The sequence below is a fragment of the Dermochelys coriacea genome, chromosome 9 (assembly GCF_009764565.3).
Source record: "Dermochelys coriacea isolate rDerCor1 chromosome 9, rDerCor1.pri.v4, whole genome shotgun sequence".
Lineage (NCBI taxonomy): Eukaryota > Metazoa > Chordata > Testudines > Dermochelyidae > Dermochelys > Dermochelys coriacea.
This window is the reverse complement of record NC_050076.1, coordinates 61,564,800-61,586,060: the sequence shown is the minus strand read 5'-3', so window position 1 is coordinate 61,586,060 and position 21,261 is coordinate 61,564,800. Positions and strand designations below refer to the sequence as shown.

General features: G+C 46.5%; 1 protein-coding gene across 1 annotated transcript; it reads left to right on the top strand.

Moving 5' to 3' along the window:
- Window positions 1–3,898: 3,898 nt before the first annotated feature.
- LOC119861736 (40S ribosomal protein S29-like) lies at window positions 3,899–6,703 on the top strand. Its single transcript, XM_038417222.2, has 2 exons — window positions 3,899–4,144; window positions 6,344–6,703. Exon 2 carries the CDS (start codon window positions 6,396–6,398, stop codon window positions 6,564–6,566), a length of 171 nt encoding a protein of 56 aa, XP_038273150.1. The 5' UTR covers window positions 3,899–4,144; window positions 6,344–6,395; the 3' UTR covers window positions 6,567–6,703.
- The last annotated feature ends 14,558 nt before the right edge of the window (window positions 6,704–21,261 follow it).

Below are 21,261 nucleotides of genomic sequence, written 5' to 3'. Positions count from 1 at the left end.
TTCCCACTGTTATTACTGCTTGCTGTGCACTCTACAATATCTGTGAGAGTAAGGGGGAGACGTTTATGGCGGGGTGGGAGGTTGAGGCAAATCACATGGCTTCTGGTTACGCACAGCCAGACACCAGGGCGGTTAGAAGAGCACAGGAGGGTGCGGTGCGCATCAGAGAAGCTTTGAAAACCAGTTTCATGACTGGCCAGGCTACAGTATGAAAGTTCTGTTTGTTTCTCCTGATGAAACCCCCCGCCCCTCGGTTCACTCTACTTCCCTGTAAGCTAACCACCCTCCCCACCTCCCTTCGATCACCGCTTGCAGAGGCAATAAAATCATTGTTGCTTCACATTAATGCATTCTTTATTAATTCATCACACAAATAGGGGGATAATTACCAAGGTAGCCCAGGAGGGGTGGTGGAGGAGGGAAGGACAAGGCCACACAGCACTTTAAAAGTTTAAAAGTTTAAAACTTATTGAATGTCAGCCTTATGTTACTTGGGCAATCCTCTGGGGTGGAGTGGCTGGGTGGCTGGAGGCCCCCCCCACCGCGTTCTTGGGCATCTGGGTGAGGAGGCTATGGAACTTGGGGAGGAGGGTGGTTGGTTACACAGGGGCTGTAGCGGCGGTCTGTGCTCCTGCTGCCTTTCCTGCAGCTCAGCCATACGCTGGAGCATATTAGTTTGATCCTCCAGCAGCCTCAGCATTGAATCCTGCCTCCTCTCATCATGCTGCCACCACCTTTCAGCTTCAGCCCTCTCTTCAGCCCGCCACCTCTCCTCCCAGTCATTTTGTGCTTTCCAGCACTCTGACATTGTCTGCCTCCACACATTCGTCTGTGCTTTGTCAGTGTGGGAGGACAGCATGTGCTCAGAGAACATTTCATCTCGAGTTCATTTTTTTCGCCTTCTAATCTTCGCTAGCCTCTGGGAAGGAGAAGATCCTGTGATCCTTGAAACACATTCAGCTGGTGGAGGAAAAAAAAGGGACAGTGGTATTTAAAAAGACACATTTTATAGAACAATGGGTACACTCTTTCACGGTAAACCTTGCTGTTAACATTACACACATAGCACATGTGGTTTCGTTACAAGGTCGCATTTTGCCTCCCCCCACTGCTTGGCTAACAGCGGGGAATATTTCTGTTCAGCCATAGATAAACAGCCCAGCAGGAAAGGGCACCTCTGAATGTCCCCTTAAGAAAAGCACCCTATTTCAACCAGGTGACCATGAATGATATCACTCTCCTGAGGATAACACAGAGAGATAAAGAACGGATGTTTTTTGAACGCCAGCAAACATACACTGCAGTGCTTTGTTCTACAATGATTCCCGAGTATGTGCTACTGGCCTGGAGTGGTAAAGTGTCCTACCATGGTGGATGGAATAAGGCTGCCCTCCCCAGAAACCTTTTGCAAAGGCTTTGGGAGTATATCCAGGAGAGCCACGAATGCCAGGGCAAATTAATCATTAAACATGCTGGCTTTTAAACCTTGTATAGTATTTTAAAAGGTACACTCACCAGAGGTCTCTTCTCTGCCTGGCGGGTCCAGGAGACAGTCTTGGGTGTGTTCGGGGAGTACTGGCTCCAGGTCCAGGGTGAGAAACAGTTCCTGGCTGTCGGGAAAACCGGTTTCTCCGCTTGTTTGCTGTGAGCTATCTACAACCTCATCATCATCATCTTCCTCGTCCCCATAACCTGCTTCCGTGTTGCCTCCATCTCCATTGAAGGAGTCAAACAACACAGCTGGGGTAGTGGTGGCTGAACCCCCTAAAATGGCATGCAGCTCATCATAGAAGTGACATGTTTGGGGCTCTGACCTGGAGCGGCCGTTCGCCTCTCTGGTTTTCTGGTAGGCTTGCCTCAGCTCCTTAAGTTTCACGTGGCACTGCTTCAGGTCCCTATTATGGCCTCTGTCCTTCATGTCCTGGGAGATTTTCACAAATGTTTTGGTATTTTGAAAACTGGAATGTAGTTCTGATAGCACGGATTCTTCTCCCCATACAACGATCAGATCCTGTACCTCCTGTTCGGTCCATGCTGGAGCTCTTTTGCGATTCTGGGACTCTATCATGGTCACCTCTGCTGATGAGCTCTGCATGGTCACCTGCAGCTTGCCACACTGGCCAAACAGGAAATTGAAATTCAAAAGTTCGCGGGCCTTTTCCTGTCTACCTGGTCAGTGCATCTGAGTTGAGAGTGCTGTCCAGAGCGGTCACAATGGAGCACTCTGAGATAGCTCCCGGAGGCCAATACCGTCTAATTGCATCCACAGTACCCCAAATTCGACCTAGCAAAACCGATTTCAGCGCTAATGCCCTTGTCGGGGGTGGAGTAAGGAAATCGATTTTAAGAGCCCTTTAAGTTGAAAAAAAGGGCTTCGTCATGGGGACGGGTGCAGAGTTACATCGATTTAACTCTGCTAAATTCGACCTCAACTCCTAGTGTAGACCAGGACTTACAAAGTCAATGGAGTTTACAAGCCAATGGGAGCTCACATCCCTCCTCTTAGCTCATTCCCTAAGCTTAATTTAGCCCTTGGTGTCTAGTGGCTTCAGATACCTCCTCCCAATCCCAGCAGTTCTCCTTTAGCTGTAGCTTCAGGATCTTTAGAAGGCCCAGAAAAGATAACACAATCATGCACAGTCTGTGGCAAGTGTTGTGCAGGGTAGCATGTGCTGAAGCAGTCTGTATGCAAAGCAGGCATGGTGCTGGAAGAGCTCGTAGTATGGCAGGGCTCAGCTGTTCTGAGGTATTTGGCCTAATTCTTCCTGCCTGGCATTTTGTCTCATCATTTACACTTCCGCAAAGTGGGTGTGAAAAGCTCCTACATTGAGAGGAGAATTCACACAGACATTGTGCACAGGTGTAAATGACAACACAAGGTGCCTGTCAGAGAATCAGATGCAGGAGGACAGATTTTCAAAAGTCCTCAGGACCCTCATGTGCCAAGCCCTGAAAATCTAGTCACTATCTCAGGGCTTGTCTAAACACAAGAGTTCCTATTCTTCTACTGTACTGGTGTAGTTAAAGAGGGATAACACAGTTATACGGTACCCATATAAAGAGGCTTTGTGCCTGTATAGCCATTTCTATAGAGAAAGGGAATAAACTATACCACTGTAAGACACCTTTATAACAGTGTATCTGCATCCACACTGGAGCTTGAACCAATATTACCCTATTGGTAAAAAAAATCACACCTCTGACTGACGTAGTGATAGCTGTGCAAAACCTGCATGCACAGCAGCTCTTGGATATCATTCTGACAGGTGCCTTATAAAGAACTAAGTGAAGAAGGCAGACAATGGTCTCACCTCTGGAAAGGTGGGAGAAGGATTAGTGAGAGCAGACTCTTCATTAGCGCAGATGGTAGTGTAAGCAGGGTCTGAATGAGCTCTTCCCTAACATCTAGTGATGAGCTGGGGGGAAAGACTTCAGGAACCAACTTTGTTTACATAGATATGTGTACTCTGCCTCGATGTATGGCATGATGGAGCTGCTTTGCGCAAATGATAATTTTTGGCTGTTTGCAAGTTTTGTTGGTTTGCAAGTCACTTTGGTGTTGAGTGTAGGGGTGATGAAAGGTTGTTGCCTTTGTTGTGTGAGTGAGGGCTTGACCTGCCCTGGTTGAGGAGGGGTCACCCTCAACTAAACTTCAGTCACTAAGGGGAGGGTAGGGATGCCAAATCCCAATGAAGGAGAGAGCGGGTGGGGTCAGGTGTTTCAACTGGGTGGTGTGGGCTCTGCCTAAGAGTTCTGGACACCATTTGACATTCCTCCTCTCCACTGTTTAGTGACAGAGCTGGTTAGACTCAATTGAGAGTCTTTTCTTTTGTTACAGTTCCCTGGAGATGAAATCACTGATAATTAGGTCTAGGTGGCACTCCTTAGACCTGCGGAGGGGTAGTGTCTTCAGTGAAAGAGACTGACCAGTTTGTACTAGCAGTGAGGCTCCCTCCCTAAGTGCTGAAATTGCTGAGAGCTGCCTGTGTTAAGTTGCTGGGACCTCAAGGCATCGCAGAAGTTGCAGTAGAGAGGCCAGTGGTGGAGTGAACAATGACAACGCAGCGGCAGAGTAGACAAAAATGCAGGGCACAGCAGTGGCAGGCAGCGATGCAGAATGAATGGTGTGGTGGCAGCAGCTGAGGTATTGGTCGATGCCTCCCCTCACTGGGGGTGGGGGTGGGAGGTGAATTCTGAACTCTGGATCTTCACTGATCAAGGACAACTATGAATGGGGTGTGGTGGAGGGAGAGGGGAGTGGCGTGTTAAAGGAACGTTTGTTTGGACTTTCACAGCACAAGGTGAGAAACAGGCAAAGGACACTGCCTAATGTATTCTGGAGTGGGTGTTTTGTTCATCATCATATGTTTTTGAATCATGCTTGGTCTTTTATCAAATTAATGCCGGGTTCCTTTCCCCCTATTTTATTAAAAGTTTTCTTTTCTATACAGACTTTGTGCTTGCGGGAGAGGAAATATTGCCTCTTAGCCCAAGGGTGGTGTGTAATTTTCCCAGATTACTGGGCGGGGGCCTGAGCTGTTTCTGTGTTGTATTAATAAAAGGAACCTCTAGATATTGAACAAAAGAAAAGGAGGGCTTGTGGCACCTTAGAGACTAACAAATTTATTTGAGCATAAGCTTTTGTGAGCTACAGCTCACTTCATCAGATGCCCCGCTGTATTTTCCACTGAATGCATCCGATGAAGTGAGCTGTAGCTCACAAAAGCTTATGCTCAAATAAATTTGTTAGTCTCTAAGGTGCCACAAGTACTCCTTTCTTTTAAGTAAAGCACAGTTTATTAGGAGCGATGGGAGTCTGACTTTTTACCAGCCAACAAAATCCACATAAAGAGGCAACCATTTTAAGCAGACATAGCAGTGTGTTGAGTCAATATGGATGCGTTAATCAGAATTAAGCAAGAGAACTTGTTTGTAATGAGAGTGCAAACACAGCCATCACTTACCAGCACTGGTAAACACATAATTACTGCATGGTGCAATGTTTTGTGATAATTAAATGTGTTTCTTCCATGTGATGATTAATTTATTCTCTAATTAACTGTGTGGTTAATTTCTAATTAAATGTGTTTGCAGTTTGTTATTCATGGATAATTAGCAACTTTCCCTGACTTTGTTTATTTAATTAATCTTGTTTGCATCTGTGTTACACCCTTGTTTCAGTGGAGATGAAACATGATACATAGTGTTCCTACTCTCACATGAACTAGATGTAACTTCCTCAAGGGGTCCTGGCAGGTTCGGTGGCTTTTGGAAAACCCAGTTCTGTCCAAAAATGCACTGCAGCTGATTTCCTTCGTTCCTCATCAGCTGAATGGTCTGTTGCTGGAGTTTAGTAATGGGCAAACTGGTATGGACAAAATAAGAGCCATCCTGAACCTTCCAGCCCAGTACTAGTTCAAGTAAATCTGGAGCTTGCTGTGAGTTCATTTAATTACCAGTCCTGCCCTCACACATCCAGCATTTCCTTCTCAAGTCCCCAGACAACCAACCTGAGCATTTAATTCTCTCTTCTTCCCTCATCCCTCAGTCTTTCATTTCCTGCCTCCTCTCCTTTAGAAATCTTCCCCTCCCTCTCTGTCCTGCAGGGCTTCCTGTGCACCAGCTGGGACAGGATAGAGAATCTGCCCCTAAATATTGTTCATGTCCCATGCTCTTTCTGGAATAACATGCTTGGCCTTCGGGCTGGACAGGTTGGGAATGGCTGTCTTAGAGCTTCACACTGGGCTCCCAGCACAGGGGTGCTCCAAAGTGGGTGGGCACTTTTAAAAAATCCAGAGTTCAGTATCTGTTCCCCCTTTGCTGAAGGGTCTCTTTGGTTTCCCCAAACTTGTCTGAATTGCTCAAACAGCTGAAGGGAAAAGTGACATTGGCATTTGTCTGGAGGAAAGGCCCATTTCCTGTCAATCACAGCTGAACATTTAGTTCCTTTCCCATTAACTAACAATCTGTGTGTTAGCCGCACATGCAGAACTTCTAAATGGCATCAGAACACTTTCCCATTCACAATTACAAAATTGGACTCCGTGATTAATTCTGCTCCTTGACAGACTTCTTGCTGTGTGTGGAATAAAGCAAACCAGTCCAGGGCTAATGCTTAGTCATGGACTCAGTAACAATGCATAGTGTAACATTTAATTTAAAGGTTTCAGAGTAGCAGCCGTGTTAGTCTGTATTCGCAAAAAGAAAAGGAGTACTTGTGGCACCTTAGAGACTAACAAATTTATTTGAGCATAAGCTTTCGTGAGCTACAGCTCACTTCATCGGATGCATTTAAACAGGCTGACACTTTGCTAAGCTCGATCATAGTTGTCTCCTGTTCCAGGCTTCCTGCTGGGTCTCCAGATTCCTTGGGCGCGGTGTGAGCAGTGGGGAGGATGGGTCACCAGCAGCTCTACTGGAGCCACCCCAGGAAGTTTGGAAAGGGCTCCTGCTCGTGCCGCGTGTGCTCGAACCACCATGGCCCGATCTGCAAGTACGCGCTGAACACGTGCCGGCAGTGCTTCCACCAGTACACCAAGGACATCGGCTTTGTCAAGTGGGACTAAACACTTCTCAAGAAGATGAGATGTCACAAGGAGACTACTAGACATAATTCTCTGCCTAATTTGGATAACTGGGCGCGCTAAATTTACCAAGTCTTTGCCACGCTATTTTGTGTATAAAATAAAATAGCCTAACAGTCCAAAAAAAAAAGCTTCCAGCTGCTGTTCTTATGATTGGAAAATCCTCCTTGGAATACACTTGACTCACACAAGTGGCCTCAGGTGCCAGGGAATTCCCTGTCTGTGTGCTTTCCACAGAATGAATGGTCAGAACAATAGTCAGTAATTGTCCCCAAAACCTAAAGCCAGTGCTGTCCAAACCCACACAGCTGAAAACAAGCAACCATTCCTCCTTCTTTATTATGTATTATGCACCATATTCAATGTTGCACTAGCACCCTTAGCCCTGTGTCAGCAAGGAAACTGGGGAAGGAGACCTTTGTTCAATTCCCTGCTTCACCACAGGGCAAGTCACTTAGGCTTCTAACTCCCATTAAAATGGATTTCAATGGGAGTTAGGAATCTCAGTCCCTTTGAATGTGTGGGCCTTAATTTTTCTGTGCCTTTCTGTACAATGGGGATAATAGCACTGCCCTGACACACACACATCAGTGATGGGAGGATGAATCCATTAGAGATTGTGAGGTGTTCAGTGGCCTGTGATAGGATGTTCACCCCACACAGGAGCGGAAGGGGTTAATGCAGGCCTTGTAGGCATATCACAATCCACCCTGGAAAGAGCAGTGGAGGTGAGTCCTCCTAGCAGCCTAGGGAGGCTTCATAGGAAGCAGCCAATTGGGGAGAGGCTGTATGAAGCAGCCAGTCAGGGCCCAATGGGCTAATATAAAAGGAGCTGCAGGGCAGAGCAGGGGAAGTTGCTGTGGGGAGCCCAAGGAGTGAGGATTGTTCTTAGCAGGCTGCAGTAAGGTTAGCATCTTGGACAGAGCAGTTGCTGGCTGGGACCAGGAGAGCAAGAGGGAGCTCCTGGCTAGTTGCTGGGATTTGCTGGCTGAAAGCCCTGAGATAATGGTGAAGAAGGTGCTGGGGCCATGAGGAAATGGCCCTGGGAAGTGAAGCAGCATTAAAGGAAGTTAAGGAGACACAGCAGGAGGCTGCTATCTATAGGATAGACCGTCACCTTCTTGGGACCGTCACCCGATGTGCTGAGATTACCTCTGAACCCATTTTCCCTGCCAGCCTGGGACTCCAGAATGCTGCTTTGTTGAGCCAGACACGCTAGTCTGCTACAACACAGACCCAGGTCTGGTCCACACCCCCAAAGCTGCAGACTCTAATGAAAAACTGCTCAGCAGGTTTCCTATCTCCAGAATCCAGACACCCAATGGGATCCAAACCCCAAATAAATCCATTTTACTTTGTATAAAGCTTATACAGGTAAACTCATAAATTGTCCACCCTCTATATCACCAATAGAGAGACATGCACAGCTGTTTGCTCCCCCAGGTATTAATCACTTCCTCTGGGTTAATTAATAAAAAAAGTGATTTTATTAAGTATAAAAAGTAGGATTTAAGTGGTTTCAAGTAATAACAGACAGAACAAAGTACATTGCAAAGCAAAATAAAGCAAAAACATGCAAGTCTAAGGCTAATACATTAAGAATCTGTTTACAGGTAAAATCTCACCCTCAGAGATGTTCCAATAAGCTTCTTTCACAGACTAGACTCCTTCCTAGTCTGGGCCCAATCCTTTCCCCTGGTTCAGTCCTGTTAGTTCCAGCTCAGGTGGTAAATAAGGGATTTCTCATGACTGGCAGCCCCCACCCCTTGTTCTGCTTCACCCCCTTTTATAGCTTGGGCCCTAGGTCTCTGGATCCCCACCCCTTCTTCTAAATAGAAAAGTACCAGGTTTAAGATGGATTCCAGTATCCTCTGACATGGTCACATGTCCTGTGAGACCTCATTCTTCATTCTTCCAGGGCTGACCCGCACATACCCAGGAGGTTTGCAAGTAAACAGAGCCATTTACAAGCAATTGTCCTAGTCAGTGGGAGCCATCAAGCTTCCAAACCACCATTAATGGCCCACATATTGCATAATTACAGTAGGACTTCAGAGTTATACTTCATATTTCTAGCTTCAGATACAAGAATGATACATACATACAAATAGGAGGAACACACTCGGTAGATTATAAGCTTTGTAATGATACTTTACAAGAGATCTTTTGCATAAAGCATATTCCAGTTACATCATATTTACACTCCTAAGCATATTTCCATAAAATATATGGAGTGCAACGTCACAGGGATCCAGAGTCGTGGGTGGGCCCACATCCCCTCCACTTGCCATGATTGTGGCCTGATTACTGAAGAATTGTACCCACCCCCAGAAGGAGGAAACATGGATAGTGGCACGGCCAGGGGGCCGAGTCATGAAGAGGACTCTGCAGTTCCTGGATTGACGTGGGAAGGCAGCAGAGGTGATGACAGGAGAGGCACTACTGGAGGAGGGCACACCCACTGGCAGAGCTAATCCCCAGGAAGGCCAGCAGGAGGCGCTGCCATGGAGAATGAACATTGTCACAGGCCCTAGAAGTACCTAAAATAGATAGAGCAAGAGCTAAATTCCATTACCAAATTGTCTTAACAATATTATCCTTAAGATTTGTTAGTGAATGGGGTTGATGCAGGTACATGGGGTGGTGAATGTTTAGTTTTTAATGGTGCCCATTGGGTAGCCCCTTCCTTCCAAAGATTTTAAAGCATTAACATTAATCTATTAACATCACAAAGACACACTCTGAGAGGGTTCGTGTTATTAGCTGCGTTTCAGAGATGAAATGACCTGCACAAGGCCAGACTTCAAGTCTGGGCAGAATGGGGAAACAGAAATCACGTTACCTAGTTTCCAGTTCTTTGCTTTAATCACAAGCCCATTTTTCTGCTTCTCTACTGTCCTGGAAGGCAGCTGCAGTGTAGAGACTCCAGCCTTTTATTTAATGAGCTGGTTCCCAGTCACTATCTCCCACCTGCCTAGTGGTGGAAGAATTCATGGGTGTTTTTAAGACTAGGAAAATAAAGTGTGATATTATACACAGGCACTGACTCCATGGGTACTCCAGGGCTGGAGCACCCATGGGGAAAAATTAGTGGGTGCTCTGCACCCACTGGCAGCCAAGTTCCCCCCTCCTCACCTCCTTCTTCCCTCTCCAGCGCGCTGCATCTCCACTCCTCCCCCTCCATCCCAGCGTTTCCCATCCGCCACCTAACAGCTGTTTGGCAGTGCTTAGGACTTTCTGTGAGGGAGAAGCGGGGATGTGGCGTGCTCAGGGGAGGAAGTGGAGAAGAAGCTGGGTGGGAACTTGGGGGAAGAGGGCAAGAAGGGGGAGGGACTGGGGTGAGAAAAGGCGGGGTGGAGAGGGGACTTTGGGGAAAGAGTGGAATGGGGTGGGGCAAGGGCGGTGCAGGGGCTGGGCCAGGGAAGGGGTCGAGCACCCACCGGACCAGAGGGGAAGTGGTCGGCACCTATGATATTATATGATATATTTGAGAGGAACTAAACAACACAGACTGTTGTAAATGCAGGCCATCAGAGAACTTGAACATTTCCTGACTGCGTGTTAAAATCTTCATTAACTTACATGATATGGTAGTAACCGGCTAAGGCATGACCTAAAGCCCATTGATTTCAATGGCAGTTTTCCCCTTGACTTTAATGGACTTTGATCTAGGCCCTGAATAAAGGGGTTTCTGAACCTATGGACGAGGCCAAGTTAGCTTTCTATTTGACCTGACCACTTAAATGCTGTTTTCAGAGGTATCTCATCTTTGGCCAATTTTTTACCCAGTTCAACCCAGTTGCTCGGCTTTGCTCACGTGTGGGCAGTTCCAGTTTTGGCAAGTGTGTACAGGCTATTAGGTGCCAGTGATGAGCCACAGTCAGACAAATTGGCTCAGACTTCCTGATTTCTTTCTTGTATGACTTGGCTTTTGTTCCTGGAATGCTTTGGATCAGATGTACGAGCTGGGTCTGTTCATTTATGAATATTTAATGTCCTCGCTTTCCAGCCTGTCCCTCTGTCCACACGGTGTGGGGGAGGCAGGGAGAGCATAATGCTGCTCAGTGATGAGGTTCTGAGATGGAGCCACCAGCTCTCAATGGTGATAAAATGGCTGAATGTGTTTTTATTCACCACAACTTCGACAGATGGGAACTTGATCCCTTTAATACAATAAATAATAAATAACAGTAATAGCATAAGAAAAATCTATACTGAATTATCCCAGGTCATGAACACATTGCAGATTTAAAGCCCCCGCTGTCATGATGAGGCTGTCTAGAGTGACTGATCCTTCTATACCATAAGAAGTCCCTTAGGGTGCTAACAAAGATTCACTAATGTGTGTAATGACTGGCTCCAAACTGTGAGGCCAGGAATAGAGACAAATGCATTTCAGTCAAACAGCAAGTGTAATTGCTACCCTTTAAATAAAATGTTCTTTGCTGCAGCAGTGGTTCAATTCTGAAGGAACAACAGCCATTGATACTCGGTTGGTGCTTGTGGCGGGAGATTTCATTAATTACACAGAGTGCAATTTGGCTGAGTGGCTATCTGGGGAAAAAGGCATTCTTTCCCATCCTTGTCAACTGATTTTTTCCACTGATCACAATTCCCATCTCATAGGCTCCTAATTACGTTAATTACAAGTTGGCATTGAACAAAAGAAATAAAAACTTAATAGAACCAAATGTGATTCATATAACATGGGGAGCCAAGTGCACACTGTACTTGTTTCATTAAGGAGTAATATTGCTGCACTGCTATTTAAAAAAATGCATTTAAGAAATACAATTGAGGGTGAATAAACAGTACAGAGAAGTGATATATTGCAAGATGCATGTCAGTGCAGAGAGTTACTGGGTATGAATTCATCTCCCACATCATCATGGACAGCGGGTGAAGCTTCCCATGGGGAAGGGTAGTCCTGTTCTCCCTGCAACCCCGCCCCAGGACCTGCCCCTGCTCTGCCCACTCACACCCCCCCCGCCACTGCTTGCTGCATTCCTTCTCTCCTCTCTCCCTGCCTCATAATACAAGAGCAAAGGGGAGGAGAGTGGAAGAGAGGAGGGACGCAGGGAGCAGCGGAGACCCCCAGAGAAGGGAGGTGGAGTGCAGGAGAGGAGGGACTCACCATGCAGAGGCAGGCGGTGGGGGCTTGGCGGGGGGGAGGTGGAGCGCTGGCAGGGCCACCATGGCCCAGGCGTCCGGCGGCAGGTGTCTGCACCGGCAGAAGCTTAGCTTCCCCTGGCCTATTACACCTACCACCTACGTATATCAGATGGGTAGGCAGTCTGCTGGCTCTAGCACCTATTGCCTTAGACAGCGTACATTCTCAAAGCTATTAATGCACCCAGTGGTAGAGGTGAGAAGATTATGTCGGGGGAGGGAGGGATACAGATTGAAGGGTTTGGAGAGAATCTTTACAGCTAATCAGAATTTGGGGTATGGAGCAGCTTTCATATGAAGAGAGATTAATAAGACAGGGACATTTCAGCTTGGAAAAGAGATGACTAATGGGGGATATGATAGAGGTCTATAAAATCATGACTGGTGTGGAGAAAGTAAATAAGGAAGTGTTATTTACTCTTCATAATGCAAGAACTAGGGGTCACCAAATTAAATTAATAGGAAGCAGATTTAAAACAAACAAAAGGAAGTATTTTTTCACAAAAAGCACAGTCAGTCTGTGGAACTCCTTACCAGAGAGTGAAGGCCAAGACAATAACAGGGTTAAAAAAAGAGCTAGATAAATTCATGGAGGAGAGGTCCATCAATAGCTATTAGCCAGGATGGGCAGGGATGGTGTCCCTAGCCTCTATTTGTCAGAAGCTGGGAATGGGTGACAGGGGATGGATCACTTGATGATTTTCTGTTCTGTTCATTCCCTCTGGGGCACCGGGCATTGGCCACTGTTGGAAAATAGGATACTGGGCTGGATGGACCTTTGGTCTGACCCTAACGTTCTTATGTTCTTATTTTTCCTATGGAACATTTTTTTTGGTCTGAAAATGCTGATTCATGGAAAACAAAATATTTTGTGGAAAAATGATTTAGATGAAAGTTTGTTTAGAAAGAAAAACTGAAACAAGCACATCAATAAGACGGAAACATTGTCCTGTGAAATGACAAATCCATTTCCTGCCCAGCTCTATTAATCCTTATCTAGTTGTAAAGCTCCAACAGTGATAGTGGGAAGGTTGGGGAATAACGGGCAAATCTGAGACAGAGGGATAAAAGAATGAGGGGAGGTCTGGCGGGAGATGAACAGAAAGACTTGGGAGGACAGTGGGAAGGGAAGGCTTTGGAGTGGGAGTGCTGGGGATTGTGCCCCAGTGATCAGCACGGAGCAGTATAAAAAGGCTGCCGAGCCCTCCCAAAGGACACCTGTCCCTTGCCATGGAGGTTGCTTTGCTGCAGCATTCCTTGTGCTCAAGCTGTATGCCATGGGGGGATCTGTACTGCACCAAGTGTCTGCTGGGTGCACCTGACGCTTTGTTGCCATCTCTGCCTATCGGAGAGAGATACAAGTGCCCCCAGGCCTAGCCACAGCATGGGCTTCCCTCTTGGAGGGAGTCCTCCTTCCTGGAGGTGAGAAGGGAGGCAAGGTAGCGGTGCCCAGACTCCTAAGCACAATGACTGCAGGCACCACAGAGAATCCACCCTCATGGCTAGTCTGTGCAGCTTAGATCTTTGGAGAAGGCAGAGGGACGACAATTGCTATAGCAGTGATTCTCAAACTTTTGTACTGATGACCCCTTTCACACAGCAAGCCTCTGAGTGCGACCCCCCCTTATAAATTAAAAACACTTTTTAATATATTTAATACCATTATAAATGCTGGAGGCAAAGCAGGGTTTGGGGCAGAGGCTGACAGCTTGTGATCCCCCACATAATAACCTTGTGACTTCCTGAGGGGTCCCGACCCCCAGTTTGAGAACCCCTGTGCGAGAGCCTCCTGTAGCCCATAAACAGCATTGCTGAGAGCATAGCATGTGTGCTTTGCTATTTCACAGGGAAGCCAGAACAAGGGAGAAAAATCCAGTGTGCATGCAGAACCGAAAGGCTTCCAGGGGGCAGAATAGGACACCACGAGAATAATCTAAGCAGAAAGGGTCTGCAAGGATTAATGAGCACATTAGGAATTTGAGATGGTGTGAGGGGTGAGCCACAGAGAGGGCCAGAGTTCGCTCCAGAAGGGGCTGTGAATTGCACTGGGTTAGTGCAGAACAGGCCCATTGTCTGGGGGTTCTGGGCATGGCCATTCTTCACCTTTCCCATCCCAGAAGGTGCATGCAATGACTCAATGCTGAGCACCACGCACAGTGCAGCCGAGGTGCAATTCGCTGCTTTTCACCCTAAGCAGAGGGAATTTGGTGCAGGTGCCAGATTGACAGCACTGGGGGAATCTCAGAGCACACAGCAGGGGCAGTGACTTCCCACAGGCACTGCCCTGCCATTGCAGCTCCAGCCTGCCCTAAAAAAATCATGTCTTGGAGTGGAGGCAGAGCATGTTCACTCTCATTAGCCCACAAGCTTGGCCCTTTTGCAGAAGCTGGTTCTACAGAGGCCAGTGAGTGCCAGCTGGGGTGATGCAAGTTATCTCCATCTTTAGCAAGGTGGCACTGAACCAGGGACAAATTCTGAGGTGATGTTTGTGGTAGCGTGAGCTTGGGTATGGATAACTGTAATGGCAGGTTTCCAGGGGGAGGTGTGAATTGAAGGGTGGAGGTAAGGGAGACTGTGTAAACCTAGGCTGCCTTATACCCTCCTGTTAGCTTCTTTTCTTGCTGCCCCACTCTCTTACAGCCCCTTGGCATGTAAGTTACACCAATCTAGACTACCTCAGGGCCCTTTGCACACACAGCAATGAGTACTTTAATGCACCACAAACAACAGCGGACTCCCCCCTCACCTGTGGATTCGAGGGCTTTCTGAAGTAGAGAGATATCAAGTACAGACACTCTGCCATTTGTTACCCTTAGGCTGACAGGAAAAGAGAAGGCCCTGATGAAGTCTGGAGAGAACAGCTAACGTTTAAGGAAAGCTCTTTGTCATAAATGTCTCCAGACCTGATTTATGAGCTTGCTGCCACTGAAGTCAATGGAGTTTTTCCATTATGCAAAATGGGCCACAACTGAGCAATCTTACGGAACAGTTAACTCAGTGCATGTTAGGTGTTCCCGACCAGCAGAGGATTTGTGTCTGCTATGGTGCCAGAGTTAGTCCTTTAACTTATGCTATTGGGGCTTACGCTTTTAGCTCTGAAAGTCCATGGTCATGACTGAAATGACAGCCATTACTCATACATCTAGCAAACAAGATGTCTCTCACAGAATTATTACATGGAAGGAGTAGGCAGGCTCAATGAAATGACAGCACTCTCTAAAAGCCTGAATCTCATAAAGAGATACAGCACAATGGAACTCACATGAGAGGTTGTAAATCTGGATTTGTTTGCAAAGGCAATTGAAGCCATCAAGTGGGAGGAATGGAATGCTGTGCATCTATGGAACAGCTATACGGCAGGTGCACCTTTTGATTCCCTTTCATTCTGACATGACACCATATGACATATCGCTACTACGACTGACCTGTCATGCCATTGTAAAAATAATATAAAAATGACAAAGAAACATATAATAAAATATATTTCCAGACAAAAAGTTCATGTTGAAATGAACTTTTGACATTTTTCCAAAACAATTTTTTATGGAATTTCCATTTCACAGGAAATTTCAAAAATAATTGTTTTTGTTCTGATTTGGAAAGAAAAGCCATTTTGAAATGTCAGGATTGTGCATTTGGGCCAATCTATGCATGTGTCACCTCTGGGCTGATCTACTGTAACTCCCTAATCTGAGGCTGAACGGCAGGATGATGCAGAAGTTTCAGCTGGTGCCGAGCGAGTCTGACCGCCTCCTCCAGGGCTCAGGCTGCCATCAGCATCTGTGCTCAAGTCCTTTGGCTGGCTCCCAATCAGCTTCCAATGCCAACTTAGGGTCTTGGTCCTTATGTCCCAAAGCAATTAATGGATCACGCCCAGTTGCACTAAAGACCCAATTTTGATCTTTCAACCACACCAACAGAGATGCTCTTCTGGGATAATGCAGATCTCCAAAGCCCAAACAAAGCCTGTGAGAGCTGGGAACAAAGCATTCTCTACCCAGGGGGTCTGACTATGGAACAGCCTTCCAGAGGAGGTCAGGCAAACCTTTAGCCTGACCACATTTAGAAAATACTGCAAAATCTCCCTTTTCGTAAAAGCCTCATAGTAAGAGTGACACATACGACACTGACACCTCCTTCTACCTGCCCCCCCCAATAAAACAAAACAAATAAACATACAAATAAAAGCAGAATATCCCCCCACCCTCCAGCAGAAGTTCTATATCCCTGAAAGTGAGAAAAGCCAGCTGGAAACTCCATAGAGCCAACTAGGGACTTCACTATTGCTATCAATTTTTACATGCACAGAGCTCAGATACGATGGTGATGGGTGGCTGCACATAACCTTAGCACAATATGAGACAGAGCCAACAGTGTGGACCAGGAGAAATCATGTCATTTGGCCATGATTAAACACTGGACTTGGCAGGGTGTAATCTGGGTGAGCTGCCATGATGATGAATGTGATCTGTGCTGATTACTACATTGTGGTCAGCACTGCATCAACTACCTCAACTGCTCAGCATCTTGAGACGTTCCCTGTTCCTGGGCAAGGAGAGACAGCTGCAGCTGGAAGGGCACATCTCCCTCAGAGCACGGCCAGAGCACAGGGCTCCCTATGAGAAACCCCCAGACAGCGAATCCCTGGGATCTGACAGGGCTCCAAAGGTTATGTGCTTCAGTGGCACACAAGAGATGCAGAGAAGGCGTGTCAGAGTGAGAGAGACAAGGGAGGATCTTGTGCCTTGGGAGCATGCCAAAGAACTTTAATTTTGTTAAACCTCCCTTTAATTAAGCTCTTCAATCTTTGTAAGTGCTCTCTTGATGTTCCAGGAGATAAAGACAATCTGTTTCTCCTGCTCAGACAGGTGGAGGCTGAATGCTTCGGGTTAGCAGAATTTTCTGTAGCCAGGGCACAAGACACAATTTCACAGCTATGCCCTCGGTTGGTGAAAGGATGTGAATATTCACTGCTCCTCAGCCCTGAGGCGGGGGTAAGGAAAGGAATCCCCACCTGAGAGCAGCTCTAACTTCCACCCTCTATTAATGATCCCAAGAGGCTGAAACTGAGGATAAACATGGCTACCTTTGGCCATGCCCTTTTTCTCTTGCCACACCCTAATATTGACAGCACATCTGTGTCTCTGGAGAATTCCCCTTGGTCCTGGATACACTGGCCATCCTAGTCCATTATCCTGTATTCCACAGTAGTCAGTATCAGATGCTTCCGAAGAAGGTCCAAGAACCCTGCAGTAGCAGATGTCAGGTAATCTGTCATCCTGATGTCTAATAGTTAGAGATTGGCAGAAACACTGAAATGAGAGGTTTCATATCTCTTCTAAAAATCACGTTGTTATTAACTATTATAACTCTGGATATCAGTGTTGCTAAATTCCTGGTTTCCTGTGGCCGTGAGTTCCACAGTTTAATTCCGAGTTGTGTGAAAAAATGTTTGCTTCTGTCAGTTTTGAATGTCCGACCTTTCAGTTTCATTGCAGACTGTTCCCTTGCTCTTGTATTATGAGGCAGGGAGAGCAGAAGCTCCCGATCCCCCTTCTCTAGACCTTGCATGATTGTATATATATGTTTATCATGGCCCCTCTTATTCATCTCCTTTCTATAGGAAACTACCCCAATTTTTCCATCTCTCTTCATTTGAGAGTTTTTCCACACCCTTAATCATTGTTGTTGCCGCTCTTTAAACCTCCTTCAGTTCTGAAATGCCCATTTTGAGATGGGATGACCAGCACTGCACACAGTACTTTAGATGAGGATGGATAATTGATTTATACAATGCCATATTCCTTATACAGAATTTTGTAGGCTTGTAGTGGGGCGGCTGCCGCATTCCCGCAGAACAGGGGATAAAAGCAACTCTGGAGAGGGCTGCAGCTAGGGAAAAGGAGTGAAAGCAGCAAACCTAGGCTGATTGGGGAAACAGCCACAGCTGTGGCCAGCTCAATTAGGGCCCAGCTGGCCCTTATAAAAGGGCTGGGGGCCAGAAGCTGGAGGAGCCTCACTCTAGACCTGGAGTGGGAAGGGCAGCTGTCTGGGAGCAAGGTACCTGAGGTGAAGCAGTGCTGGGGAAGGGTAAAGGGAGCTGGGGAGCTCTAGCCCGGTAAACCCCCAGGTTGCAGGCCTTGTTGAAGGCTGAAAGGTACTGGGGCTGCTGAGGGGTAGCCTGGGGATAGGCAAAGGCAGCAGGTCCTAACCCCTTGCCAATGATGAGTGGCCATTACAGACTGCAGTTTGCCCCAGTGAGCAGGGGCTAGATGATGACTGGCAGTAGCAACTGAGGGAAGCTGGGTTTAGAGGGTTGGGGGTTCCCTGGGAGGGGAAACCCAGAGTAAGGGGGGTACTGCTGGGGCAGAACCCCAGGGTAAAGGGCACTGGGGTCCTGGAGGGACACAGGGCCAGTGGCAGGTGAGACACTGGCCTGCAGAGGACACTCTGTAAGCTGGAAAAGAGCTAATTCTCAGATGACCCGCAGGAGGTGCCACACCGGTGAGTCCTTGCATTGCTACAAGACTGTTTTAAAATACTCTGGGGGATGAAAGCTTTTCTATTACATTCTATCAGACTTTATCAGTAAGGACTGTTGGAGCCTGTGCATCAGATAAGTTACTTTGCATCTTTTGATGTGACAGTAACTGGTTTCCCCTCAGTGTATTATTATTCCATTATTATCAGTAATGGAGCCATTACTCAGCAGCAGCCACTGTCTAATTACTGTGCTGCTAGGTTGTTCTTACTCTGACACACCTCCCCATTATTACAATGGTCACATTCTGCTTCCCTGCATAACCTTCTGTTTGAGGGCAGCAAAGTGGTTCCCGGGTGGGAATGAATTCTGCTTTGCCTCACCCCTGTGAGGTCAATGGGGAACGATGAAACAGAAAGATTACAGCTAAATGTCCAAATATTGCTGCCTAAAGTTAGGCACCTAAAATCCACATTTGCATACCTCAAAATATGGCCTGTAATTTGAAGGTGCTGAAAACCCAGAACTCCCCCTGACGGCAGTGGGAGCAACAGGACCTCAGAACTTTGGAAAATCAAGGCACTTATTCAGGTGTCTAAATATGGATTTAGTCCCCAGTCTGGAACATCTTAGCCATTGTGCTTATTATCTACAGTTTATTGAAATGGAGCAAACCCCATGGTGATTCTCACTGTCACACATAACATGAACCACCTCTCCCATAACCACTCCATGCTCATGTCCTCCTTCCTTCCCTACCTGCCACTTTCCTGACATCTCCTTTCAGTATCATATTCTGTCTCAGCAAGCCACCAGCTTGGATTAAAACAAGAGCCAACTTGCACCAGTGCTCAAAACTCCAGCTGAACCTGACCATGTTTCCATACCAATGAGTACCTGAAACTTCACAGTAGTTCAGATCAGTCTGGCTAAGGGGCCAGTCTTTTGGGCTTCAGTGGGGATGAGGTAGTGCTAGACTTTGTGCTGGGCCTCTTCCCAAGGGCGAACATTCTCCCAAAAAAGAGCTGGCCATGGTGAGCTTGGGAACACACTAGATGATGCTAGAGTATAGTAGCTTAGCTTGCTGCCACACTGATGCGGTTGTTTGGGACAGTCCTTGTTGTTGGTTGAACATTGGTGGAAAACAAGAACTATTGGCTGGATGGTGCTGTGCTCTCTGCTAGGTACGGTATCGAACAGGGATAAGTGCAGCCATTGCGAGGACCACCAGAGTACTGTGGTGCGCTCTACCCATGAAGATAGGCCAGATCATTAGCACCATACACACAACAGGCCGATCTCATCCACCAGGACCATGACCAACATCAAGGAAGACATCAGCACCTTCTCAGCCTGCCTCACAGCCTGCCCCAGGAGTGCCTGCAGAAATGGAGAACATCCAGTGACCTTGTGGTAGGGGATTTAGTTATATCAGAGAGGGCAGCTACTTCCATGTTCTGCCAGAGCCTGCTCAGCGGTGCACACACACAGTACACAGAATGCATGTGCAGCACACACCCAGAGTAGCTGGGGGCACACACAACACACATACCCAGCCACTATTGCCAGCCTTGAGATGAAGAATCATGAGTCAGATCCTTAAAAAAAACTTTGTCAGACCATTTTTTTTTCAGTCAGTCTTTTGACTTTTTAAACTCCTCTCTACTCTTCTGGAAATGTGTGTATTATAATTTCAAGTTAAAAGTCAACAGTTAGTGCACATATGCCTCTCCCTGGCTGCTCAGCTGGAGACTCAGCGTATGCTGGAGGTACATAAACACATATGAGGAGAATTGGAATGGAGACAATACAAAATGATTAATTCTTTGGTTTATTTAGGCTAGTCCTAAGCAGCAAGAGGCTCGTTTCAATATAGTTATTGCTTCTGTTAATGTATTGCGATATTAGGATGGAAGTCCCCTCAAAATTATCGCGTCAAAAATGTAGCGATGGGATGGAGGGAAGGCATCCATGCTAGTAGGAGAAAGGGGGAGTTCTTATGTTAAATTCTTGTGCACAGGTCTAACACAAATATTCAGTGAACGGCTCTATAGTGTGACAAAGTTTAAAATATGATGTAAAAATCTATTTCACATGTATTTAGAAATCTACTGTACAAGACCTATAAAATGGAGCTGGAAAATGAACAATGACCATCCAAGAAACAGAAAGCACTCTCTATGTATCAAGTTTGCCAGTTATTTTTCAATAAAGATTTATGTGAGCTGCAAAGATCTTTACATGCAAGAATATCGTTATAACATCAGCCACTTTTAAAACTTTCCATATGTCAGTGTGCTAATTATATTATATAATCCCTAAATATTGTTTATTAAAATAATCAGTTAAATCACATTCAAAGTATTTCAAAATAATTTTAAATCATTCCTCTTTCTCTGTATAAATTTGATAACTATATATATGTACATTATCCAGTAATTACAATGCATTATTATTTTTTTAAAAAGAGCTCAAATTAATTCTCCAAATAGCTGAAAGTAATTATTTTTATTTTAATTCTTCTTCCCTCCTGCAGCCTTAGGGCTTCTCTCCTTCTCCCTCCCAGCAATACCCCCAGCTTCCACCAGTTCAGTCCCCTCACCCCGCAGCCTCACCTCTACTCCTCCTGGGGTGTTTCACCTGTCTCCCAGGCTGAGGTGGGGAAACTGCCATGGGTTCTCCTCTTGTCTCCCCTTTCCCAGTCTGGAGGAAGCTCCCGGAGTTCTTCACCCCTTCTTCCCCTGCCCGGGCAGATGGGGTGTGCGTGTAAGAGCAGAGGCATGTCCTGTCCCTGATGCTTACAAAATGGGAGGGGGAGGAGAGAGCAGAGGATCCCTGAGCTATTTGCTTCCTTCTCCTTTCCCTGCCATGAAAGCCATGAGCAAAGGGGAGAGGGCCTGCAGGCTGTTAACAGGGCTGAACTTGAGGGGGCTGGCTCATCTCATGTAATTGTTAGTTGGGCTCCTGAACCCTCCGCAATCCTGTCATGGTGTCACTTGTAAGAAAATAGCAAGTGACTGCATAGCA

Bases quoted from the DNA above. Each gene is read 5' to 3' on its own strand.
- LOC119861736 (XM_038417222.2), top strand. From the start codon at position 6,396: ATGGGTCACCAGCAGCTCTACTGGAGCCACCCCAGGAAGTTTGGAAAG.